The sequence below is a fragment of the Dendrobates tinctorius genome, unplaced genomic scaffold (assembly GCF_039654945.1).
Source record: "Dendrobates tinctorius isolate UK_male_01 unplaced genomic scaffold, ASM3965494v1 ptg000127l, whole genome shotgun sequence".
Classification (NCBI taxonomy): domain Eukaryota; kingdom Metazoa; phylum Chordata; class Amphibia; order Anura; family Dendrobatidae; genus Dendrobates; species Dendrobates tinctorius.
Window position 1 is genome coordinate 1,964,094 of NW_027361795.1, and position 27,989 is coordinate 1,992,082.

Sequence of the window (27,989 nt, forward strand, 5' to 3'; positions counted from 1 at the left end):
CACAGTTCTGGCAGATTTCCTGCCTTTTGCCCATATCCAAGATGGCCGCGGCCGTCTTTCCTGTTCCTGTACATGTGTGGGTGGACGCGCTTCCTGTCCCGCCCCCGTCTGCCTGTGGTCTGGCGTCTGACGTCATGGGGCCCCGTGCTGATCAGCGCCAGCTAAGGCAGTGATGGGGGATGTGGGGGGATTGGTCAGCGTCACCCCTCATGATTGGTGCTTGTTTTTACTTCCCCTATTTAAACCGCAATTAACACCTCATTGACACGCCCCCTGAGGAAGGAAGATCATTTCCGAAACGTACGTCGGGGTCAGCTGAGCTTTGGATTCAGTGTCTCTCCCCTCCTGGTATGTACCTTGCTTTTGTCTTTGTAACTTCACCACTGATTATATGGCTGTCCAGCTGGGGATTTTACCCCTTACTGCTTTTCACTGGTTTGCCTGTTATATATTGGGTGTTTATACTTGGATACTTATTTATCTTTACCACCAGGTGTTTACTCACGATAAGGGTCAGAGCGAGGTTTTTGACACTGTATACCCCTTTGCTCTGCTTCTGTTTGTGTCACCCTTTGTTTGTCATTGTTTGTGCTTTTCTACCTGTGTTATCTAATAAAGATTTGTGATTTTATCATACCTTGGACATCTATGCACTGATTTCCTTTTGCTGCTTCTTTGTGGAACTTATTTGTCCAAATACCTCAAACTATATACCTATTTGAAACCAAAAACAAAAGAGACACAAAAACAATAAGAACAAAATTGTCCTTCAGGAAGAGCCGATCCGGAAGGCTCTAATTCCTTAGTGGGGAAAGTTTGTGTATGGATCCCATTGGAGGCATCACTTGGCATAACAACACTATTCCCAGAAGGAAAATAATCTCATGTGATCTATGAGTCCATAAAGTAGTGGAGAAGTGAGAAAACCTGTGGAAAGAAGAATAATAAGCAGTACAGTACAATACATTGGCCAAATAATCAAGAAGTGTAGAGAGGCCTTATAACAAGGTGAGTAAATATGTAGGCAGGGTCTTTCCGTTGGATCATCCAGTCTCTGAAGAGGGCCTGGGGTCTTGAGAGTTAGAGTTTCTATGGTGATCGGGTATCCTGCAGTAGGACAGGAAATCTCTTCCTTCCTTAGGCGAGAATAGGACGGTCGTCTTTCCTTTGTAGAATACCAAAAGTTTAAGTGGAAAGCCCCATTTATAGGGGATATTATTTTCCCTCAAGGTGGAGGTGACTGGCTTAAAAGACTTTCTTCCTTCAATCGTTTCCTTTGAAAGATCCGTGAATAGCTGAAGGTGAGCATAGGGTTCTGGAAAACCTCCTAGATCTTTAACCGATTTTTGAATTTTTTTCCTTGATCTTGAAGAAGTGGACCCTTAAGATGGTATCTCTAGGTAGATCTTTATCAATATTCTGTGGTTTGGGAAGTCTGTGGATCCTATCTATGAGATACTGGTCTGTAAGTGCCGGTAGTAATTTTTTGAAAATTGTCTTGACGAAGTCTTCTAGTTTATCCGGTGAGATAGATTCTTGTAATCCTCTTATTTTCAAGTTGTTTCGTCTGTTCCTGTCTTCTATATCTGCAACTTTAATTTTAAGTCTGTGAAATTCAGATTTGAGGTCATGGGTGTCTTTTGATAAATCATCAGTGTGTTCTTCCACTACAGTTAGCCGTTTTTTGTGGTTGTCTAACCTGCTGCTAAGTTTATCCAAGGTGGACTGTAAAATTTTATTTTGGTTTTCAAATGATTGAGACATACTGGACGTGATTTTCTGGGCGAGAGTATCCATGTAAGAGTGTATGGATATAACATCCAGATTTTGGGAAGGAGAAGGATTGGTGTTATCCATCTTAAATTTTGACCTTTCCGGCGAAAAGGTTAGTGAATTATCTCCAGACTCAGGACTTGAAGCGTCGGCTGGCGATCTGAATTTTTCAGAAGTTTTATCAGGATTTTTCCTTTTTGATGAGATGTATCCATGACCTCTTTATGAGATCTGGCCTTAAATGGGTTAGCGATATCCACTTGATCTTTAAAGTGAGGATTGTAAGAATCCTGAAATTGTTGTGCTTTTTGAGGCGTTGTATTAGACACTTTCGTTGAATTGGACACTGGAGTAGCCTTGTGACTCATCTTGTGCCCTTTTTTGAATCCTGCCTTGCAGGGATTATATTAGAGAGAATTGATATTATTGGTGATGTTTATACTGAATAAACGTTAAAAATATAGAAAATTCTTGTGTCTTCCTATGCCTTTTTATAAAAGGGACCGTGAGGAATGAGATACACTACCGAATCAGATGGCACTTTTAATATTGTATGATGCATACAGTAAAATCCTTCATTAACTGCGCGCTGATATAGACGCGCTCCCTGTGATTTTAAATGCAGCCGTGACAGGCGGCTAGTCTTCACACAGGGCTCAGTGACGTCAGTCCCCGCTCATAAAATATGCAACAGGGGAGCCGACAGCTGATACACGGCACCGCTGAAGAAAGACAGATCACCCCAGTGGAGCCGCACAGGAGCGGTGGGGAGCGGAGGTAACATAGAAATAGGCACAAATCACGGACTGCTTTGTGTCCTTCCGCCTCACAGATCTGTTATGACAGGAAAATGGCGTACTTGAGATAGGACGTTGAGATGAAAGAGATCCCTCCGCAGCCGTTATAGCTCCCGCAGCCTCGCACAAAGCCGGGGAATATAGCTAAATTAGGACACCCTGGGACTTCCAAAGGGTCTAAAACAGACAAGAGGAGATTCCCCCAAAAAGTCAATGTCTTTTAATTATGCAACGAGAGAAATCCTGTCAGATTAGGCACAGGGTGGGGACTATTTTGTATCCTTCCGCCAATCAGCTGGTATATGACAGGATTTTTGTAAAAAAAATATCTCCAAAAGACAAAAATCTTTAAAATGTGATAGACAAGCGTGGAGATACTTTTTCTGAGGACAAGGACAGCCGGTGGGTAATGGCGGGAGCAGGGAAAGGATTTTTTCACTCACGGTTCAAAATGGTGTCACCTTGCAGTAAAATGGCGGGAAAAGGCCTCAGATTTCAAAAATGTCTTTTTTAATGTCCAAAGCTCAGACAAGGGGTATCAGAATGTACCTCTGAGTAACGAGAAAACAATCCTTCCGTGGGTTATCGAAGAGAGTGATTTTTTTTTGCTTTGTCGCTTTAGGAGATGCCTCCTCAGAGATCCTGAGCCGTGCGTGTTACAAAATTACCAGCTCAGGCCACACCCCACTGTTTATTATTTGTAATCAATCCATGCCTACAAAAAAAATATTTTACTGTTGAAAAACTCTTTTAAAATAAAGAGCTGTCAGATGAAAATCTATGCATACTTAGAATACACTGTGCTTCCACTATCCTAGTCGGCTTTTCTTTTCCTATATACAGAGAATCGTCCATCTTGTCCATGGTTTGTGATCACTCATGAATAAGGGCTTTACTGTAATATCAAACACAGCAAGCAAAAAGAAAACAAAAAACAACACCTTTTTTCTAGTTTAATACAATCAGCGTTTTTACGGCTGCCGGCCATTTAATTTCTTTTTACTCTGCAAGCATATGCATTGTTCTCTACTGAAGGCTGCGGCGCATGTAATGAAATATTACGTCCTGATGCTAGCCAGTGCCAAAGAACTTTGTGGGCGGAATTAGTGTATGATGCGCTCTCATTCCACCGAAGACAGAAGAAGCAGCCTATATCGCAGCCCCCATGTCTCCTGCGATGTCTATACCAGAGCCCCCATGTCTCCTGCGATGTCTATACCGCAGTCCCATGTCTCCTGTGATCTAAACACCACATCATATCTTCTGTGATGTCTATACCGCAGACGCACATCTCTTCTGACGTCTATACCACAGACCTATGTGTCCTTACATCTATACTGCAGACCCATGTGTCCACTTACGTCTATACCGCAGACCCATGTGTCCTGACGTCAATACCGCAGCCCCAGGTCTCCTCTGACGTCTGTACCGCAGCCCCATGTCTCCTCTGACGTCTGTACCGCAGATCCATGTGTCCACTGACGTCTGTACCGCAGATCCATGTGTCCACTGACGTCTGTACCGCAGCCCCATGTCTCCTCTGACGTCTGTACCGCAGCCCCATGTCTCCTCTGACGTCTGTACCGCAGCCCCATGTCTCCTCTGACGTCTGTACCGCAGCCCCATGTGTCCACTGACGTCTATACCGCAGCCCCATGTGTCCACTGACGTCTATACCGCAGCCCCATGTGTCCACTGACGTCTATACCGCAGCCCCATGTGTCCACTGACGTCTATACCGCAGCCCCATGTGTCCACTGACGTCTATACCGCAGCCCCATGTGTCCACTGACGTCTATACCGCAGCCCCATGTGTCCACTGACGTCTATACCGCAGCCCCATGTGTCCACTGACGTCTATACCGCAGCCCCATGTGTCCACTGACGTCTATACCGCAGACCCATGTGTCCACTGACGTCTATACCGCAGACCCATGTGCCAACTGACGTCTATACCGCAGACCCATGTGCCAACTGACGTCTATACCGCAGACCCATGTGCCAACTGACGTCTATACCGCAGACCCATGTCTCCTCTGACGTCTATACCGCAGACCCATGTCTCCTCTGACGTCTATACCGCAGACCCATGTCTCCGCTGACGTCTATACCGCAGACCCATGTGTCCGCTGATGTCTATACCGCAGCCCCATGTCTCCTCTGACGTCTATACCGCAGACCCATGTGTCCTCTGATGTCCATACCGCAGACCCATATCTCCTGTGATGTCTAAACAGCAGCCATCATGTCTCATGTGATGTCTATATCACAGCCCTGATATCTCCTGTAATGTATATACAGCAACCCGTGTGTCTCCTGTGATTTATACACTCCAGCCCCGTTGTCTCCTATGTGAGGTATACACAACAGTCTCGGTGACTCCTATGTGATGTAAACAGCAGTCTTGGTGTCTATGTGTTGTATCTACAGCAGTCTAGGTATCCCACATATGATGTATATTGGAGATCTCCCACTGCTTGAGTTCTATAAATGTTACATGAGCAGTGATGGATTTCCCACTGTGAGGAGACATGCAGTGTAATATACATCTATGTTCGTTAGGACTCATCGCAGAGTCGCCTGCACCTCTTGGAAACGTAGTTGCGAGTAGCAACATCATCAATAACCACCGAACATTGTCGCACCAAGAGAAGTAGTTCCAGCCATCTCGTTGAGGGTGAATTAAATGTTTGACCAAACATAGCGCGATAAGTTTCAAGTTGATAATTTTGTGCGGCCATCGGGTGATGGTATTAAATATCAAAGTGGCCCTTGGCAAACAAAATGGTTCCCCACGTCTGCCTTAGACAAAGAATTCATCAAAACAAAAAATTAAAAATAAGCAATCTTTTATTATAATTACCCAAACCCACTGCTTATGTAACTTTAGGTGTGCTTTATGCTGAATTAAAGGTGGTGCAAGGTTCTTTTGCCTGTTATAAATATCCTTCACATTTATTAAAGAGGTTTTCTGTTTTCATGGTACATTAGCTCCAAGGCTTGAAGTACTTGAAAATAACAAAAGCATCCCTACTTACCTGCTGCCGCCTCTTCGCTACCCCCCAATCCATCTTTGTTGATACGGCTACATTACTGCTGCAGCCTATTATTGAGCTCAGGACCGCCAAGGCCAGTGATTTGGGGCAGAAGTCACATGCTGTCAACATGATGCCTCTACTGCAGCCATTCAACATTGGCAAGAGGGGAACATGAAATGGAGTGGAGCTGCAATGGGGTAGAGAAGCTGATATTTTCAAGCAGTTCACACTTGTGTGAAAACCAGAAAACCTCTTTAATATTATAGAGAAAATAAAAGTGCTGTAATGCAGAGAAATGTATTCACATAGCAACGATGTGTGTACTTTATTCATTGTCACAGTTGGATGGTCAATGAACAAAGGCATGCATTCCAGTCCGATTCCGATGCGATTCCATAATTGCACTTTACCGAGCGTGATTCTCCACTGCTTGCGCCAAAATTGGGGAAGAGAATTCTCCATTTTTCTTTCTCCAGTGATTTTCAAACAATGGTGATTCCTTATCAACACGAGCACAAAAAAAGCACAAATTGAGTAGGCCACGGCAGAAAGCGGCACTTGTTAGTCCACAATTGTTGTACCTCACAGAAATCACAGTACAAGTCTGAGCCTCTAAGTACGTAAAAACCATATCCAAATTTTTTTTTTTTTTTAAAATCATATACTTTTCTGCCATCTTGAAGGTTAAGCACCCTGGTCAGTAAAATGCACAGTGACATGTGCTCCAGTGAAGGATACGGGAATGTTCACATTTGCTGTCATTTCCTACTGCTGTCCCTGAGTGATGTTCATACAATTCTTATGCACATTCAAAGGGACTAAAGAAGCTGGAAGTAGTTCGTGTGTCAGAGAAATGGAGGAGTCCCTGTTTTTGTGTTTGGTGACGTCTGATAGAACATTCAAAGTACCAAAAACGTTTGCTTTGTGTTGGAGTGTCACTATTATTACTTAGTTAATAAAATAAAATGTTGCATGTTGTACACAGTAGCCACAATCCTCAACAGAGACAAAGCATATAGGCCTGAATGAGAATGACAATCACATCTTACAAATAAATTTAAATTATGTACAATTCTATCCATATACATATGAAAGTCTGCTAATATACAAATAATCTGTACAGGGTTGATCACAGGTTCAGTCATTAGTCTTTAAATAACAGACATTGTACACACTCACACACAAACGCTTAAAAAAAGTCCAAATGAGTGAGTGAATAGTAATGCAGGAGGCACTGGTGCTAAATGCTCACGCCTCTTCCTGGGAGCAGGATTTGTGGAGTGGGAAGCCGTCGAGCAGAAGACGTCTTATCGACGATAGTGGTTGGGAGCATCTGCAAACATGTACTTCAGTCTGTAAGCTTCTGCCAATAGCAGGCCAATTTCTTCGTTGCCCCAGTGGATTGTAGGCAAGTTCTGGAGCAACATAAGTAATCCCTAAAAGAAAAGAAAAATTATATTCCTATAGATAAAACTTAAATGTATTTTGTTTTAAGCTGAGTTAACTTGTAAATGGTTTGACCTAACTTTAAGAGGACAAAAAAATGAGTTAAGTACTTTGAAAAATCCCTCATCTTTCCCGATTCTGCCACTCTTTTCCTTTTTGTGCTGTGTCACTGCATTGCAAAGATATACTGCTTTTGGAGAGCAGTATGTGAAATTTCTGCTTGCAGCTAAGGCCTCTTTCACACTTCAGTTATTTGCATCAGTTACAATCCGCCAAAAAGGCAGAGAAGCGGATCCGTTCTCAACTGATGTGAACGGATGGCACAGGATCCGTTTTTAGACGGATCCTGAAAATGAGGAAATTAAAAGGATCCGCTGGAGGAGAAGGAGAAGGAGAAGGAGGAGAGAGAGAGAGAGAGAGAGAGAGAGAGAGAGAGAATTTTTTTGTCCGGCACCCAGACATATTTTGGGGTTAATTCAGTGTCTGGAGGATCTGCCGGCCAAAAAAACGTTCCAAGCTCCGTTTACAAATCTTTGAGGATGTTGACGGACACTAACATTGTGGCGGATCCTCAAAAAAACGGATGCAACGGACGGCAATCAGTCAGGATCCGCCAATAATGAAAGTCAATGGGGAAAAAAACGGATCCGCAAAGAAAAATGGCGGATCCGTTTTTTTTTTCAAAATTGGCGGATCTTGACTGATTGTCAAAAACGTAAGTGTGAAAGAGGCGTAACTTCGAGTTTCTGCAGAGTCTTTTTTTGGGGCGGGCGCTTTAAATCCTCCCACCCAGACGTTGCCAATCACAGCTTTTTTTTTTTTTTTTTTATTGTTGAGGTTTGTCTTGTTTGTGTTTTTTATAAATCAATTAAAGGTTATATTTTAATATTTTTTCTTAAAGTACTTTTTGCCCATGGGGAATCCTTTCAATCACAGATTGGCAGCATCTGAATCAGCTAGACTACCAGATTAGCTGCCAAGCTGTCATTGGCAGTGTTTGAAAGGGTGGTGTAAAAGCGCACACCCCTACTGAAGAAATGCCCAGTTAAACTGCAAGCAGAGATTTCACATACTGCAGCCCAAATGAAACAAATGTGAATATCTCTGCATTGGTTTCACGCAGAGCAGAAAAATAGAAAAACAACAGAATTAGGCGAGCATATGGATTTTTCCTAGCTATTTGGAGTCTGTTCTCCAGATGAGTGGAATTCCCACCTATCAGATACAGATGTCTCATCTGAAAAGAATTGCCGTTTTTTTTTTTTTTTTTTTTTTTTTTAGAGTGGGTAAACCTTGTAAGCTGGTAATACATGTAAAGGATTAGTCATTTGATCCACAAACATTTCATCAAAGGTAAGATCTGTCAACAAAAATAAAGACACTTCAGTAAAAGGGATGATCTTTGGAGAAAAGTAGGAATGAAAGCTACAATTTGCATTAACGGTTCTGGAGAGTAATCCCTTTCCTGATGCTTTTACCAGCCATATAGAAATTTGTATTTACGACCAAAATCTTCCATGCTGATAGGAAGTTTTCCCTTGTAGGTGAGCGAAATGTAAACGAAATGTATCATCAAAAAATGAAGAACTATTTGAATAAGAATCCTACTACAAAGGTTTGTGGTGTTGTTTTTACGTCACTATCCTGAAATATTCCAGCTTTGAAATTGGTTCACGGCAGCTCGTTTGTCAGCTTGGCTGTAGATTGTTAGAAAATAAAGGCCCCGTTACACATAGCGATATCGCTAGCAATATCGCTGTAACGTCACTGGTTTTGTGACGTAGCAGCGATATTGCTAGCGATATCGCTACATGTGATACCTCCGACCGGCTCCCCCGCTGGCTATCGCTGATCGCGCGAGAACGTCCTGGACCATTTCTTGTCGGGCGCTTCCTGCTGGGCTTCCTGTGGCGCCGACGAGCGACGCGTGGACGCGGGCGGGAGGACGTCTTCATCGCTGAGTCTGACAGGTAAGTACCGACCCCCAACCGCTGCTATGTCGCTGGTAAGATCTGCCTGTGTGGCAGCTCACTAGCGACCACTTAGCGATGCACCAGCGATCCATATCGTTGTCGGGATCGCTGGTGCATCGCTAAGTGTAACGGTACCCTAAGTCTCTTATTACAGCAGAGAAATGTAAGTCAGCTCCATTCTACTTCTAGGGGCCTAGATAAGGCATCCTTACACTTTGATCTATGGAGGAAGGGCATCAATTCCTGAAGACTGTACAGTCTTCGGTATATTTAACACCTCAGTCGAGCTGCTAGAAAGCACAACTCATGTCATATCCTCGATTCCAACAATAGAAGAATGCCCAAGGGAGATAAAAAACAAAACTACAATATTTTAAAACAATAAACACATTAATTCTCATCTATGTTCTTATATGTTTTTATCAAAACTCTAAATTAAATGAGAAATTTCCTCCAATATTTCTCGACCTACAGAGGATGTATCACCTGATTTTATAAATCAAGCTGCACTCATTATCAAATGATTATGACAAAATCTATTAAGGCTTATTTACTCGTTGTGACTTTCAAATCCATACCATGATGGTTGAATAATAAGATAATGAGTATTTTAGTCCAGCTTAAGACTGTGTATGTATGAGATAAACCCAAGGTCTGCCCACTACTGTTCAACACCTCAAAATTGGCCCCACGGTGTTGTAGCCAGTCAGCGGTGCCGTCAGAGCCAGAAGAAACAATGTGTACTGTGTACCGCCTCCACTGCTGAGATCTCATGCTGCACTGTACAAGCTGCATTAAAAGGAGCTTGTCAGTTAGTCAACATGGAAAGAGATTGAGTTTAGCTCATGAATTTACTGAATTCAATACTTAATATCAAGCATGGAAAACTTTCAAAAAGGATTACAGTGGGGAAAAAAGTATTTAGTCAGCCACCAATTGTTCAAGTTCTCCCACTTAAAAAGATGAGAGGGGCCTGTAATTGACATCATAGGTGTGATGGTTACGTGTCACTGGACACACCGCCACCAGCAGGGCGAATTTCTCTGACACACGTGACCCTGGATACACCGCCTCCAGCAGGCGAATTTCAGAATTACACGTGTATCTGGATACACCGCCTCCAGCAGGGCGAATTTAAATAATAAAGGGAAACACCAGGGAAACCGATACAGTGGAGGGCCCTGTGATAGGGAACGGGGACGTGGAGACCTCCTGCATTCACCTGAATCAGTGTCTCTGTTATAATAATTGTAATAAAGTTCTTTTATGTGCGTGTATATATATATATCTATATACATATGTGTATGTGTGTGAGTAGATATATATATATATATATATATATATACACACACACATATATACACGGTATACACACAGGATTGCATAAGCCATTTATTTTGCCTAGAATTTGTAACTCTTTTTAGCTTACGTATTGTGAATATATGGGTGTTACCTTTGGGTGTTACTTTTTGTGAACGTTAGCTGGTTTTCCTTGTCTTGCGTGACTTCTCTGGTAGCGCAGATAAGGATAGCTAACAGCTAAGCAAATTGTATGTACTATTTCTGCAAACGCAATTTTTCAACACCCTTTCGGCTTTGCTATTTAAACTCTTAAGAATATGTATTGAGCTAGACAGAGGACAGCCCACACCTGGTGTGGCCGTCATTCTCTCTCCATGCCGGCATGTCCAATAAAGAAGCATCTTACTTATTCAGGTCTGAACGATTTCTAATTGGAAGACAAAAATCCCTGACAGTCTCTACACTCCTAACAGTCCCTATACAGGCTCTGCACCTGTCGCCGAGCAGTATACCTAAAAACCCTAGCTCGCCCTGCACCTAGCCCTTTCTAGTGAAATGGACGGTGCAGAAACTAATCCCACCACTGCACTGAAACACACAAAAGGAAAGGTACAAACAGGGATAACACCACTTAGCTTTGCTCTGTTGCTCTTGCTCCCAGCAACAGAGTCCAGCACCAGAATGCAGCTTTCCTCCTGAATAGCTGCTGCATCACCAAGCTTTGTCAGAGCTGCAAGGAACTCCTCTCTGTAGCTCCTTCCACACCAGGACTCTGACTGAGCTGCAAGGAACTCTCTCTAGCTCCTTTCTCCACCAAGGATGGTTGAAATGACGTGCACTAACCTAAAGTAACCAGAGTGCAATGACCCTAACGGCCACCGGGGGCAAACCTACCTTTAAGCACGTGCAGCTTAAGGGAAAAAAAAGGTTACTAGTGCATTTAATCGGTCATAATCCAACCCGGATCATGACAATAGGCAGACCACAACTATGAGAGTCAAAATGAGAAAACAAATCCAGAAAATCACCTTGTCTGATTTGGCAAGATTTATTTTTCAAATTATGGTGGAAAATAAGTATTTGGTCATTTGAGTTAAGGGGCTAGTTATGTTAAATAGGAAAGTGTATTAATCTGCTTTTTACATTACATTTTGTATCTGTCTGGAGTTTGTGTCAGACTATTACAATATGGTTATCTGTTGTAATAAAAAAAAATTTGATTAAAAAAATAAATAAGTATTTGGTCATTAACAAAAGTTCATCTCAATATTTTGTTATATATCCTTTGTTGGCAATGACAGCGGTCAAACGTTTCCTGTAAGTCTTCACACGGTTGGCACACACTGTTGGTGTTGTGTTGGCCCATTCCTCCATGCAGATCTCCTTTAGAGCTGTGATGTTTTGGGCCTGTCGCTGGGCAACAAGGACTTTCAAATCCCTCCAAAGGTTTTCTATGGGGTTGAGATCTGGAGACTGGCTAGACCACTCCAGGGACCTTCATAAGCTTCTTACGAAGCCACTCCTTCGTTGCCCTGTTGCTATGCTTGGCTTCATTATCATGCTGAAAGACCCATTTACGTTTCATCTTCAATGTCCTTGCTGATTAAAGGAGGTTTGCACTCAAAATCTCACGATAAATGGCCCCATTCATTCTTTCATGTACACGGATCAGTCGTCCTGGTCCCTTTGATAGAAACAGCCCCAAAGCATGATGTTGTCACCCTCATGCATCACAGTATGTATGGTGTTCTTTGGATGCAAATCAGCATTCTGTCTTCTCCAAAAGTTTTGTTTCTACCAAACAGATCTACTTTGGCTTCATCAGGCCATATGACATTCTCCAAATACTCTTCTGAATAATCCAAATGCTCTGTAGCAAACTTCAGTAGGGCCTGGACATGTACTGGCTTAAGCAGGGGGACACGTCTGGCACTGCAGGATCTTAGTCTCTGGCGGCGTAATGTGTTACTGATGGTAGCCTTTGTTACGGTGGTCCCAGCTCTATGCAGGCCATTCACTAGGTTCCCCCGTGTGGTTCTGGTATTTTTGCTCACCGTTCTTGTGATCATTTTGACCCCACGGGGTGAGATCTTGCGTGGTGACCCAGATTGAGGGAGATTATCAGTGGTTTTGTAAGTCTTCCATTTTCTTATTATTGCTCCCACAGTTGATTTCATCACACCAAGCTGCTTGCCTATTGCAGATTCAGTCTTCCCAGCCTGATGCAGGGCTACAATTTTGTTTCCGGTGTCCTTCGACAGCTCTTTGGTCTTCACCATAGTGGAGTTTGGAGTGTGCTGTTTGAGGTTGTGCACAGGAGTCTTTTATACTTATAACAAGTTCAAACAGGTGCCATTACTACAGGTAATGAGTGGAGGACAGAGGAGCCTCTCAAAGAAGAAGTGACAGGTCTGTGAGAGCCTGAAATCTTGCATGTTTTTAGGTGTCCAAATACTTATTTTCCACCATAATTTGCAAAATAAATCTTGCCAAATCGGACAAGGTGATTTTCTGGATTTGTGTTCTCATTTGGACTCTCACAGTTATGGTCTACGTATGATGTCAATTACAGGCCTCTCTCATCTTTTTAAGTGGGAGAACTTGCACAAATTGGTGGCTGACTAAATACTTTTTTCCCCACTGTGTATGTACATTTTGACTTGGATCTTCAAAAGAAGTACATCAGCCTCAACTAGCCTAATAAAGCTATTTAAAGGGTACCTACAAGTTCACAAGACAATGATAGTAGTGCAGAATTCTGCAGTATAATCAATTTTTATAAATCACTCTTTTAGCGGTTTGTGCCGATAAATCGGAGAACAATACTGCCAGAAATCCTGCTTGTCATACTTTGTCACCTTCATCAGTGCAGAAGTGAGCGCTTTGAAATTCTATGACACTCGCTCCCACCGTCACAACTCTGGTGTCAGGTGTCCTGGGACCAGGGGCTAATTCCTTGCCACTAACGCTAGGGGCGCCCTAACTCACCCTGTTACCTGGATTACTTCTGATGGTGAAGAGGCCGGGGCCATGTACCTTGCCTTAGCTCCTGAATCCGCCTCTCAGTCTGTACCCTATCCTCATCCAAGGAAAAGGGGAATATTAGTGTACTGTAATACAACAACCAGACTAACAAGGTAATACGAACAGGGGTAACGAAAAATACCAAACAGACAACTATACTCACACATACAACAGAGGAAAGCACCGGGGAAGTGGATAATGGAGTTAAACCAAAGTTGGAGAAGAAAATGAATTCACACACTATAACCTATCAACAGTCACAGATAAACCCACTAAAATCCTTCTCCAATTATAACCACCAACAAACTCCAGCCATGCAGCATAAGCTAGCTCTGACAATGAGTGCAAGCCAAGGCCCAGTTTATATGGGAGAGGCTAACAGTGTACAGCTGAGAGCCTTAAGGCTCCAGGAGCTCTCAACTGAGCAGAATAACCCCTGCACTGCTAAAAGAAATTCACACCGTTTAATAAGAAGGTAAAGTGCTTCTAATAAGTGCAGGAGTAGGAGAAATCAGACACTGCGGTCTTCTGGCTCCTCACTGTCATGGTAACCCGTGACACCCACAATGAATATGGTAGCCTACCATCGGGAGAAGAATACTGCTTAGCTTAGTGTACTACGGGCGATCCTGTGTGTGATGAACAACGAACGCTAAGAGTGATTTAGAAAAATTATGATATTGCAGAGTCCTACATTTTTTCAGGTGAAGCCCTAGGTACACTTTAATAATGTACGCAACTTGCATTGTGAAATCTGGTGACAGATTCTCTTAAAGGTTTAGATAAAGAAGGTATGTATCTATATGTACCGTAGCTTCCTCTAAGCGTTACTAACAATTCCTACAAGCATAAGATGGAAGAGTTCCCATACCTTGACATTACTGAAGGTAGTGCAATATATTATGCTCTTTTATCAGCCATTTCATACTGCATTGTCCTTCAGTGTGAATACAAACAAGAAATCAGAGGAGTATTTGAGGTTCAAAGGGGGTATCTAGAACTATACTTAATAAATATTTGTATATTTTTGGCGTTTTAAAGGAATATCTATATTATTATGTTACCAATCTGTTATTCCATGATTTTATGTAACAAATGTGTAAAGGGTTATTTTTTTTTTTTTTAAAGTAATTTTCTGTTTATTTTTGCATATATTATTAGGAATTTATCAGGCATGCAATTTTATACTCCTTTATAGCCTTTAACAAAAGACCACTGCAATAAAATTCACCAAATGTATTAAGAGGTGCACTGCTGCACTGGAAAGGTGAACTCCGTCTGATAAGACCAAGTAATTCCTACAGTGATCATATGATTGGTGAAACTTTGAAGTAAGTGGCAATGCAACTATCTGTTTAGTTTACACAGCACTCAATAAATGCTCTTTATACAGCGATCAGTAACACAGGGATGTGTTATGAATGAGTCACCGATGAGGAAAAACAAAAACAAGCTAAGCCACAGAAAACCAGAGAAGTTGGTAACTAAGCGGATTGCAGACCCCTGATCCTATCCACACAACTAGCAGTAGCCGTGGAGCGTACCTACAATGATCCTAGACGCCTCGTCACAGCCGGAGAACTAAATAAGCCTAAAGCAAGAAAAGGGGAAATCTAAACTGCCCCAGAGCAGACCCCAAAGCAATAGACAGCCCCCAAACATGTATTGTCGGTGAGACAAGATGAAAACACAAACACAGATAGAAAAATAGGCTGAGCAAACGATGGGGCCCACACTAACTAGAAAGGACAGGAAAGGAAAGATACTGTCTGCAATCACGCACAAAATCCTGCCAAAAAATGTCCAACACTTTCTGATAACAAAAACCCTAAAGTCGCTAGACTTCAATTCCCTATATCAGCACTCTGGTATATTCTGAAGACAGAGCAAAAAGAGACCAATCTGATCAGGGACAAAAGCAAACTAGCATAAACAGAGACATAAGAATGGAAATTCAACACAGCCCCAGAAGGGGCTGGCTGACCACAAAAGCTGAGTAAACCAGACCAAATCTCATGTGAAAAAATAGCAGAGCACACTTAGCTTGAGAAGGCAGGAACAGAACTGGAAACCAGAACCTCAGGGCAGGAAAAATCACCAGCACAAAATTAGGGAGACGGCTGTCTTAAATCCAGTCATAGACTCCTGATGTCCACTCACAGTCTTCCTCCTCAGGTGGCAGGTCTCTGCCATTTAGATCAGCTTCATTACCTACTGTCACCACTAGAGGGAGCCCGGATGGAGAACTCACAACTCCTCTGTCAACACAGCCAGCTCCACCACCCTCACCAGAAGCCAGAGGTAAACCAGAAAATGAGTTCACAACGGGGATGGTAAATAAATCGTTTCTACCTTCTTTATAGGGAGTCAAGATTGTCTTACAGTTCTCTGCTCTCCTGCACTTTGAGAAGTTCAGCAGACCAAAAAGTAAGTGCACATATGACCCACCATAATACAACGATCTACTGATTGTGACCATCACTGTTAGATGAAGAGCAACTACCAGCTACTAATATTGCAAAAAAAAACAAAAAAAAACTCTTTTGCTTACAGTTACTGGTCTGTAATAATATATGAATTAATTATGGCAAATATATTAATAAAGATTAATCTATTGTTTCTCTGCAGAATGTATATTATACACTTAGTTTTACAGCACACACATTATTTACATTCTGCAGCTTCTACACAACACTGCTGCATGCACAGTACATGCACCCGGCTCTGCTACATACACATACATAAATTTGTAATGTGACAAAGCTATGCTGTACTTTACTATGACAGTTATAATCACACAGCTCTGCAATTAGATCAGGAGAGCAGACTGTCAGTCATTACATGTCTCACACTGGTAATGCAGCCTTTCTTTTAAAATAATCTCTGGAGACAGATTCTCAGGGAGATCTGTGTCCAGCCCATAGCCCTTAACAGCTCATTTACATATAGGAAAAATATGGAATTCTCTGGAATAAGACATCAGATCACAGATATCAAGGTATCATTTTATTCAGCTTCCTACGCCCATATAGACAGCTTAGGATGATGTGTCGAAGATCATTCCAAGAAGGAAATCTTCTGAGCTGGAACAGGGGAAGACTTTTTCAAGTTTAGTAACCACCCTAGGCGGGAAAGAGTATCCAACGTAATATCATTGCATTCCTCGCCAGCTCGAAAAGACGGTCCTTTGACCAGGAGGTCGTCCTAATATGGCAAAACGACTATGCCCCGAGAATGCAGGTTCGACATGGTGGCTGCCATGACCTTTGTGAACACCCTGGGGGCGGTGGCTAGCCCGAAAGGCAGGACTGTAAACTGGTAATGTAGGCTGTGGACAGCGAAGCGTAGGAACCTTTGATGCAAGGGAAAAATGGGGATGTGAAGATAGGCGTCTTGGATGTCGATCGAGACTAAAAATTCCCCCTTTTCTATTGATGAAATGACGGAGCGAAGGGACTCCATCCGGAAATGCCCGATTCTGACAAATCTGTTTAGGAGCTTTAGGTTAAGAATAGACCTTGCAGTTCCGTCCTTCTTCGGGACCACAAACAGATTCGAATAGTACCCCTGAAACTTTTTGTTTTCCGGTACAGGAATGATCACTCTGTCGTGACGGAGTGACTTGATGGCTTTGAAGAAGGCCCCGAGCGCATACTTCCGCTTTGGGAGGATGGGAAAGAAAAAAAAACATTTCGGAGGGGGGGGAGGTTGACAAATGCTATCTTGTACCCAGAGGACATCAGTTCTCTGACCCAATCGTCGTGCAGTGAGCCAGACTTGGCGAAACCAGAGCAGGCGACCGCCTACTCTGCTGGTGTCAACCGGAAAATGCCTCAAGTCATTTGGTTGAAAATCTGTGGGACCTAGATCCCTTTGATTTGGCCTGGTGGGAACGTTTTTTCCACCAACGGATTGGATCTGTATGAAATTTGATGATCTCTGTCCTGGGTGGAGCGACCCGAACTGGCAGGGTTGGTCAATGTGGTCCACCCGGGGTTGCGAAAGGACAGAAAACGTGCCTGCAGCTGGTGACAAAACGGTCGCTAAACCCTTTGCTGGGGAAGAAAGTTGCTTTTCCCCCTTGTGGTGTCCAAGATGAGTTGATCTAGCCTCTCACCAAATAATTGGCCCCTCTGGTAAGGCAGAGAAGTTAGGGATTTCTTTGATGTTGAGTCTGCTCGCCATGTCCTTAACCACAGAGCTCTTCTAATGGAAATAGCATTAGCGGCTGCAAGATCCACGCAGTTAGCCACGTCCAGGGACGCATTAAACAAGTAATATCTGGCCAAAGCGATCTGACTCATAAGATCAATTACTTCTGATGACAGGTCAGTACCCTACAGAGCTCTATTTAAAGACTCTGACCAGGACACCATGGCCTTAGCCTCCCATGTTGCCGCGAAGCAAGGGGAAAGAGCTGACCCTGAAGCTTCAAAAACTGAATGAGCAAGGCTCTCCATGAGGTGGTCCGTGGGACCTTTGATAGAGGACCCATTAGGTAAAGATAGCAGGGTTTTAGAAGCCAAGTGTGACACGGGTGGGTCTACTGGAGGTGATTCTGCCCATTTTTCTGGAGAAGCAAACGGGTATCTTGCTTCCAGCGCCTTCTGCCCTAAGAAACCCTTGTCTAGCCGTTCCCTGTGCCGCTGCACTACAGTATGTCCTCAAACACTGGGTGAGTGCTGAAAACTCTATGAGGCCGCTCGGCCCGATTAAATGACACCTTGTGGCCTTTGGTCAAGGTGGCATCTTCATCAATTTCCAGGGTATGATTGACGGCCTCAATGAGGCTGTCAACTGTCTCCTGGTAACCAGGCGCACCCAAATTAAGGGGCACCTCTGAATCATAATCCGAATTCTGCTTGCTATCATACGCTGTTGAGGGTGAGTGAGAAACGAAGCTTGCAGATACCGAGGCACCGGACGGGCTGGGACACGCTGTATGGGTTTGTTTCCCCCTCGTCTGTCTCGAGTGAGAGCGGCCCCTGCAGGCCGAAGGTTCCTTCCAAGACAGGCAAACCACTGTCCCTACCCCTATTAGGGGCCTGAAGGGATTCGATTGCTCTTGTTAGAGATGCCATAGACTGCGACAGAGATGAAACCCATTCAGGGGACTGGGTACACTGGGCTCGGTCGCCGCAGAAGGCCCCTGGGCTCATTTAGAATCGCAGGCTTCACATAATTGCCTGCTCTGTGCCTGCGGAAAAGCGGACCGACAAGTGGTACATGAGGTGAATAACACCGTATGAGTCTTGGCCCTTCTGGACATGCTGTACCTCTTAGATGCTATGGCCTGCAGCTGCCGGGACGGTGTAAAAGCAGAGTTTTAAAGGGATTAGCAGCCTCTGCAAAAACGGGGGCTCAGCTCTTACCCCGGTCATGTCCCCTTTGGCGTCTTGGAGGGCTGCCGAAAGTCCTGCAGCTTGTTCCTGGATTCGTAAACGGCGCCTCTGTGTGAAGCGTTGGCGTGTGGGCGGGCCCGCCGGGAATAGATGCGCCTGGGGGCGGGACATCTGGCCGTGGCCTAGTGCACGCCGAAGCCGGCCAGAGAACACGGGGGGGGGCTGCCGTGCCAGGAATGTGGTGTCGTGCATCAGAAGTGGTGCTAACCGCTTATGGCCGGAAGCTGCACTCGCAGCTGGGGAAGATGCCGGGCCCTTGCGCTGGCCAGAGGATACTGCTGCCAAAGATGGAACGCTGCGCCACAGGAGCCCTCCCAGCCCACCCTTCTTTCCATGTTCCCTGCTAAAACCCTATGGAACGCCATATTGCAGATCCGCCAGGTTAGAGGGGAGGGCGGCTTCATAAAGGACGGTGCAGGCACTCTTAATCCTTCTTCCCCTATGGGGGATGAGGAGAGGGAACGTCCGCCTCCTTCCATCACCGCAGTCTTAGCAATGGTGATGCAGTGGGGGCCGCACAGACTATAATTTATGACTCTGTACAGCCTAGCATTTCTCTACCTTAGGGTGGTCAGGGCTGTGTCCGGCATAGTGTCCCACGTCGCAGGTGAGGATATGTGGAGGCGACACTCCACGTGCTCGCCTGTTGTTGGTTTGGGGAGATCGGACCCTTTCAATAGGATCCGTCGCCCCTATCTCGTCTTCATGGTAAAATAAAAAAAAATAAAAAAAATAAATGGTCTGAGAAAAACCATACCCGTGTGCCTCCTGCGGACACTTAGCACGAATTGGTTAGCTTAGAGCCAGCGTGAGGGTATATACTGTGGAGGAGGAGCTAACTTTTTTTCTGTTCACTTAGTGTCAGCCTCCTAGTGGCAGTAGCATACACCCGGTCCTGTGTCCCCCAATGAGGCGAAGGAGAAAGTTAAATCTCTTAGGATTGCAAAAGTCAGTGCTGTGCTGGGAAGTGAATAGTTTAAAAGATCTACAATTTTCTAATATGCTTTATGTTGCAATGCCTCATCAAATCCTTTGCAAAGTGTTCATATGTAATGTGTATACATCTCACACACTAGGTTTATACACACATATTATAATCATACTGTACATACAGTTGGTCCTTGTTTCAGAGATATGGATGCCAATGTATAAAGTCTAAAAACTGCTTATGGAGTTGAAGGGAATCTGTCACCTGGATTTTGTTGCCCCTTCTGAGTCAGTGTGATGAAGAGGCAGAGATTCCAACAAAAGATGTGTCACTTACTGGGCTGCTTGCTGCAATTTTGATAAAATCACTGTATTATCTGCTGCAGATATAGCCGCTCTCTAAATGTGGAGCTATATATAACCCCGCCCACACCTCTGGCAGTTTTCTGCCTATGCACAATGTATACAGAAAACTGCCAATCACTAGGGGGAAGGTTAGTACAGAGCTCATGAATATGGTGGACTACATGGCTGCAGGTTTAGTTGTCCTTTAGTGATAATCTGTTGACAAAACTGTGATTTTATCATAACTACAAGAAGCAGCCTTGTAAGTGACACATAATTGAAATCAGGATCTCTGCCTCTACATTATGCTGCTCTCAGATTAGGTGGAAAAAAAACTGGTTAGATTCCCTTTACATACAGCCTTGTGTATACACTGTGCATAAGCAGAAAGCTGCCAATCAGTGGTGGAGGTGAGCTTATACAGAGGCCTTGAAAATGGAACCTACATGGCAGAAGTTTACTAGTCCTCTAGTGTTAATCTCCTGCTGGTAAAACAGTGATTTTAGCAAAACTACAGCAAGCCGCTCAATAAGTGACACAATGCAGGAATTACGGTCTCTGACCCCAAATCATACTGCTCTAAGATTAGGTGGCAAAAACCTGTTCACAGATTTCTTTTAAGCCATGTTCACATTAGGATGTGAGCCTTTTCTCAGAAGTATAAATTGAAGGAGCTTGCAATGGGCGTCACTGTACAGGCCTTTATTGGGCTAATTTATCCTTATAGCATCACCTCTTTGGGAGCATCTGGAGATGTATGATCGTGTAGGTGGTCTAGCAGTGCAGTACAGTAGGGTTAACAGTCCCTATCTAAAGGTAGAAGACGACCAGTCTTTTCAGTGGGTTGTACAGGCTGGTGCATATGCCCCCATACTTATTTTAACCTTGGCAGATAAGGCGCTCACTTGCTACTTTGTATCCTGAGCCCGAGACCTCTTTGGTGGCAAGCAGTGCTACTCTTGCACCAGGGAAAGTACGAAAACAAAGCAGTGTCATATGGGAGAAGTCAGGGACCTGTAACCAGGTCACTGCAGATGGTTTCTCTGTTTTTACTTTTTCTGGAAAATGAGAACAGCAATGATAGCACAAATCAGACTAACAAGCAGAACTTGGAAGCCATGCTGCCAGAGCTCTTAGGACAAAGTAAACAAACAGCACTGCCTGCTAGAGGTCTGTAAGAGACAGATGCACAGCATGGCAGAATGTAGGGGTAGTGGCACTTGGACTGTCTACAGGAGCTCATGGTATTCAGACAAGCCAAAAAGCACAGTGAAATGGAGGTGAAAAGTTCACAAGCTTTAAAGGGGTTCTCCGAGAAAGTGATAAAAATGGCTCTTGTGACATATTTCAAACAGCATAATCAAAAAATTTTTGGCACTCAACTCGTTGCAAAGATGAAGAATTTTTATTTGCAGTCACAAATATAGACGTTTCGGCTGTATCAACTAGCCTTCATCAGTAAACAAGACTGCTCCTATCTCTATGATTTTCTGGACATTATATTGTATGACCAATAGTAAATTAAGTGCTATTGGAGGTGATACCATCCACCTTGTAAGAACTGGTATATAAACCTGTAGATTTCAATGAGAAGGGGTAGTAGAGAAATATTCCAAACGAGATCATATACAGGATCTAACATGAACACAGTATACCCTTAGAACTTATTTAACCTTAGGCGTTATAATGTATATCATGTTGAGATTTACTCACTATTAGATCTGTGACTTTGAAAAGCTCCAAAGGTTGCACCAACCAGAAGTTGGCATAAACATCCTATGGCTATGCCTGAAGGGAATTGTCCCAAAGGGGATTACTTGTGGGATTGTTAAATCCTGTGACTCATAGAAAACCCCAATTTCATGCTGTAAGAACAGCAGCTGGCTGTAGTTTCAAATGTCTTGTTGGTGGGTGGCAGCAGGACCTGTGTTTATGCCAACTTCTGGTTGGTGCAACCTTTGGAGCTTTTCAAAGTAACAGATCTAATAGTGAGTAAATCTCAACATGATATACATTATAACGCCTAAGGTTAAATAAGTTCTAAGGGTATACTGTGTTCATGTTAGATCCTGTATATGATCTCGTTTGGAATATTTCTCTACTACCCCTTCTCATTGAAATCTACAGGTTTATATACCAGTTCTTACATGGTGGATGGTATCACCTCCAATAGCACCTAATTTACTATTGGTCATACAATATAATGTCCAGAAAATTATAGAGATAGGAGCAGTCTTGTTTACTGATGAAGGCTAGTTGATACAGCCGAAACGTCTATATTTGTGACTGCAAATAAAAATTCTTCATCTTTGCAACGAGTTGAGTGCCAAAAATTTTTTGATTATTCTATACTGGTGTGGGAACCTTCTTTTGTGCACCGACACAGCTGTGCCACGTTATACTTTTGATATTTCAAACAGCAATCAGTCCTAGTTACGTGTCCAGACAGGTTGCAGACTGAAAAAACACAACTCAAAACGTTTGCCTCAACAGAGCAGAATTGTGAGCAAAGATACCTCAGTCAGTTGAGAAGCAAGGCTGTGACATGAGAAAAAATACAACTTTTACATGCTGACTGAGCACATTGGGGGTTTTATCTCCAGTTTCATACTTATCCATGCTTTGTGTCCCTGATTTGAGTCATGCTGACGGCTTAATAGAAGGGCATACAGTCTGACTTAGTAGATGAGCAGAACAGGTATACAAATGAGGAAAGCAAAATGAATCTGGCTGGATTCTCATGTCACAGCCCTACTCCTCATGTTTGCTCATGATGCTGCTCTTCTGTGAGATGACACACGGGTGTTGAGCTGTGTTTCTTCAGTCTGCAACCCGTCCTGACACGTAACCAAAATGGATTGTAGTTTAAAATAGGTCATAGGGGTCATTTTGAGTTTCATTTTGAGTTCAGCTTTTGCTCTTATTTTATTACTGCTGCTTTCTGGATTATTCTGTTTTGGTTTTATTTTAATCCGCCATATGGTTCTAGAGATATGGATCCTTTTATTTAATGCTAATTTTTAAGGTGTTTATCTAGGGGGCGTTGCTCATAGGGTAATAATGCACAGTTGCCCAAAGTTAAAGGGAATCTGTCATTTTTCGCATATAAGCTGCGGCCACCGCAATTAGGGGCTTATCTACAGCATTCTGTAAAGCTGTAGATAAGCCCCCGATGTAACCTGAAAGATAAGAAAAACAAGTTAGATTATACTCACCCAGGGGCGGTCTGGGCCCGATGGGTGTCTCAGGTCCGGGTCCGGCACCTCCCCTCTTCATGCGATGACGTCCTCTTCCTTGCTTCTGTCGCGGCTCCTGCGCAGGCGTAATTCTCTGCCCTGTTGAGGGCAATGCAAAGTACTGCAGTGCAAAGGCGCCAGGAAAGGTCAGAGTGGCCCGGTGCCTGCGCACTGCAGTACTTTACTCTGCCCTCAATAGGGAAAATCAGTACGCCTGAGCAGGAGCCGCGACAGAATCAAGGAAGAGGACGTCATCGCATGAAGATGGGAGGTGCTGAACCCTGACCTGCGACACCCATCACACCGGACCGCCCCCCCCCAGTAGAGTATAATCTAACTTGTTTTTCTTATCTTTCAGGTTACATCGGGGGCTTATCTACAGCATTATAGAATGCTGTAGATATGCCCCTAATGGTGGTGGCCGCAGCTTATATGCGAAAAGTGAGGTGACAAATTCCCTTTAAGACCTACAAGAATCCTGTCGCTCTGAAGAAGGAAACAGAAGATTCAATTTGGAACTCCGGCCACCAGAGGCTGCTGGAAAGCAAGTCCACTAATTTTGTGTCGTTACACGCTGGGTTTTTTGGTGGCCGCTGGTGTAATTACATTGCTGCTGGTGAGTTTGCTGATGCAGGTGGTGACCACTCCCACCATCCTTTAAAAGGTCACCAGATGCATCAGCTGACTGTTGGTTATACAGGTCCTTTTGGATACCAACCGTGCTGAAGACAGGAGGTTGCTGGTGCAGTGGTGCTTTAGCTGAATGCTGTTATCTGGTGCCTTACTCTGCTGTACATTGCACACTGCCTCCGCCATCTGTCTATCCTTACCTTGTGTTATATTAGTGCAGCGGTGGGACCAGTGTCTTCACTTGCTAATTCCCTACTTAGGGATAGGTGCAGGGCAAGTGAGGGCTAAGGTATCCTGCTCAGCGACAGGTTGAAAGAACCTGCATAGGGACGCTAGTAAGAGCAGGGCACATCCTAAGGAGAGTGCAGAAGGTGTCCATTTCCCCGTTCCCTATAGCAGGGCCCACCGTTGTAATTGTGTCCCCAGTGTTCCCTTGTTTGTTTTACCGTTTAGTGACTGACCGATTGTTGGATCATGTCACACAGGGCCAGTCACTTCGGGACAAGATGCAGGCAGGCAAATGCCAGCTTTGTATTACAACAGGCATCGGCTGCATATGGTGCAGGCTCAGCTCTTGAGCCCACTCCATACATAGGACCCTATCTAAGATGTACGATTACAGGTTACGTCGGGAAGGGGTTAATCAAATACATACGTTATGTATGTATATTATAGAACCACGTATTCAGTACTTACCTGAAAATCTTCTTCATCTAGAATTTCTTTACGCCATTTAATTAGAAATGCAGCACAAACATAAAGGTGGAAATGGGAAAATCCTTCTGGTTCTGCCTGTGAATGTGGCAAAGTGAATATCACATTACTTACATGGAAACATTCATTTTTCTTATTTATGGCACTGTTGGTCTTTTTGGAAGCATTAGAAATCATTAATGTAGTTTAACAATAAAGTATAGTTAAATGCAGAACAAAAGGCATTAGTGATTAGTGTAAAGGCCTCCCCACACATTAGACTTAAATCAGCTGAACCCGCCGATATAGACAGGTTCTGCAGATGGTCCAATGTGCACGGGGCAGCAGCTGTCCAATGGTCGGGAGAGATGCCGATAGTGCCCGACTGCCGATCACATTTTTCTCCCTGAGATAAGCCACCAGCTGATTTATCAGTTGGCAGCTTTCCCGTACAGAACACAGGAGTGATCAGCCAAATGAGCGCTTGTATATGGGAGTGTCAGCTGAGATGGCTGTTGGCCGAACGATCGACCGAAGTATTACTCGACTGACAGCCATCTAGGGTGTATGCCAACCTAAGAGGAGTTTATAAAAAACAAACAAACCTAATCCTAGAAACATCAAAGTAATTCAAGCTTACTAGATGCTCCAGGCCTGCTAGAATTTCTATGACCAAAAACAAGCAAATAAAAGTCAGAATGGTGTCAGCAAGTATTAGGCACACATCAACACTGACGTACCTGGTAAGTATCCCACAATCGTATCGTACATCTTAAAGGAAGTTCTCTCATTAGCAGATTGTTCATCCATCGGAAGGCAAACTGTAGGTATTCCACTTCATATTTTTGTAGATGGCTGTGTACCTGGCCTATTGGAACAGTAAGAAATTGCAACTTGACATGAAGATGGTAAAGCTGCCTAAATTAATAGGTCTGCTAACAATCCATCACCAAAGTCACCTTCTCAACAGAAGAGTGTCAGCACAGGTGCCCTCCCTACCAGTGAGCCAGCCCCCCAATATTATGCCAATCACAGTCACTTCCCCTCAGTAGGGTGCCAGGTAAAAGTGCCCCCAATAACAGTCTCGGCTAATGATGACTGGTATAATAGAGCCAGGCAAAGATAGTTCCCAAAATTGTGAGCAAAGCAACAGATTTCACTTTTCATATCATATCCCCCTCTCATATCCAATAACTACAACCAGAAGGTGTGGCATCACATGAAGTAACATTCCTTAACCATGTAGGCCAAGTAAACCGCCAACAGAATTGACGGTTCAAAGTGCCTTGGAGGTAATGCTATACGGTATGCTTGGGGATTGCATTCATGACAATCACAAGAGATTCGTGGCCAACCAGTAGGTCATAATGGAGAATATAAGAACTAATCAGGGCAATCAGACCTTCCCTGAGGATTATGGTGGGGAAGCTGCAGACAGCAGTCCTACACGTCTCAACTATTAGGGTATGTGCACACTGCAGATTCACCTGCGGGTTTTTTCCCGCGGAAACGCAGGTAAAACCGCAGGTAAAGTGACCTGCGGTTTTGCCCTGCGGTTTGACACCTGGACAATGGAATAGGTGGCAAACCGCAGCAGAATCCGCAGAAACAATTGACATGCTGCGGAAAAAAAAACGCAGCTTTTCTGCAGGTAAAAAACCGCAGCGTGAGCACTGCGGTTTTGAAAACCCATAGGCTAACATGGTAAAGTACCATGTCTGCGGAACTGCTGCAGTTCTGCAGGGCCAAAACCGCAGCAAAACCGCAGCGTGTGCACATACCCTTAGAAATACAATAGATAGGTACAATATCTTAAAGCTATACTACCTCAATGGCTATTAGCTGTGCTATGTAGAAAAAGTATTATCCACTGAAAGGGGGGTTTTTACCTTCCGATCGCTGAGATCCAATCCCGTTTAAAAAAATAAAGGTGTTATTATCACAAGTGACCCAGCAATAAAATCAACGCACCATCAATCCGGCTCACAAGTTCTTCAAGGGCCTTCACATTCTTCTGAATTCCAGGCTGTGCAAATGTGTAGTTATCCTTAGAAAAAAAAAAACAATCCAGTTCAATCATGTCGACACACTTAAAGAAAACCCGTCATCAGAAATAAACAATATCAATAGGTTGCGCTTTACTAATTTTTATGTTACAGCGAGCTCATTGTGGTGTAAAAATAAGAAACAGATAGTTACTTATAAGATCCCAAGATCCCCTATCAAAGCAGACGCGATAGATCGGCATGAAAAACTTAATAGGCCGGCTGACAGATTGTTTTAAACTGGTAGATGGCCTGAAAGCTTGTTTCATGATAGCATGCCATGTACCATACTTTTTCACCTACAGGTGCTTCTCACAAAATTAGAATATCATCAAAAAGTTAATTTCCGTTCTTCAATACAAAAAGTGAAACTCATATTATATAGAGTCATTACACACAGAGTGATCTATTTCAAGTATTTATTTCTGTTTATGTTGAATTCATTCGGCTGCTTCTGTCCTGTTTCACATCATCAATAAACACTAGTGACCCAGTGCCACTGGCAGCCATGCATGCCCAAGCCATCACACTGCCTCCGCAGTGTTTTACAGATGATGTGGTATGCTTTGGAACGTGAGCTGTACCATGCCTTCGCCATACTTTTCTCTTTCCATCATTCTGGTAGAAGTTGATCTTGGTTTCATCTGTCCAAAGGATGTTCTTCCAGAACTGTGCTGGCTTTTTTAGATGTTTTTTAGCAAAGTCCAGTCTAGCCTTTTGATTCTTGATGCTTATGAGTGGCTTGCACCGTGCAGTGAACCCTCTGTATTTACTTTCATGCAGTCTTCTCTTTATGGTAGATTTGGATATTGATATGCCTACCTCCTGGAGAGTGTTGTTCACTTGGTTGGCTGTTGTGAAGGGGTTTCTCTTCACCATGGAGATTATTCTGCGATCATCCACCACTGTTGTGTTCTGTGGGCGCCCAGGTCTTTTTGCATTGATGAGTTCACCAGTGCTTTCTTTCTTTCTCAGGATGTACCCAACTGTAGATTTTGCCACTCCTAATGTTGTAGCAATTTCTCTGATGGGTTTTTTCTGTTTTTGCAGCTTAAGGATGGCTTGTTTCACCTGCATGGAGAGCTCCTTTGACCGCCATGTTTCCTTCACAGCAAAACCTTCCAAATGCAAGCACCACACTTCAAATCAACTCCAGGCCTTTTATCTGCTTAATTGAGAATGACATAACGAAGAGATTGCCCACACCTGTCCATGAAATAGCCTTGGAGTCAATTGTCCAATTACTTTTGGTCCCTTTAAAAACAGGGTGGCACATGTTAAGGAGCTGAAACTCCTAAACCCTTCATCCAATTTTAATGTGGATACCCTCAAATGAAAGCTGAAAGTCTGAACTTCAA

The 27,989-nt window shown here is 43.6% G+C and overlaps 1 protein-coding gene and 1 long non-coding RNA gene across 2 annotated transcripts in view; one reads left to right on the forward strand and one right to left on the reverse strand.

Moving 5' to 3' along the window:
* LOC141047376 (uncharacterized) lies at nt 1-27,989 on the forward strand. The gene is made up of 3 exons (XR_012219794.1): nt 1-348; nt 8,599-8,669; nt 27,682-27,989. It is a non-coding gene; the product is annotated as an uncharacterized lncRNA (long non-coding RNA).
* TBC1D22B (TBC1 domain family member 22B) overlaps nt 5,403-27,989 on the reverse strand; it is a 64,062-nt gene continuing 41,475 nt past the window's right edge. Inside the window, exons 10-13 of the mRNA XM_073542430.1 lie at nt 26,558-26,633; nt 25,327-25,454; nt 24,590-24,685; nt 5,403-7,044 (exon numbers count right to left, since the gene is read on the reverse strand). Coding sequence (XP_073398531.1) covers nt 6,916-7,044; nt 24,590-24,685; nt 25,327-25,454; nt 26,558-26,633 — 429 coding nt within the window. The 3' untranslated portion in view covers nt 5,403-6,915. The remainder of the gene's footprint in view (nt 7,045-24,589; nt 24,686-25,326; nt 25,455-26,557; nt 26,634-27,989) is intronic.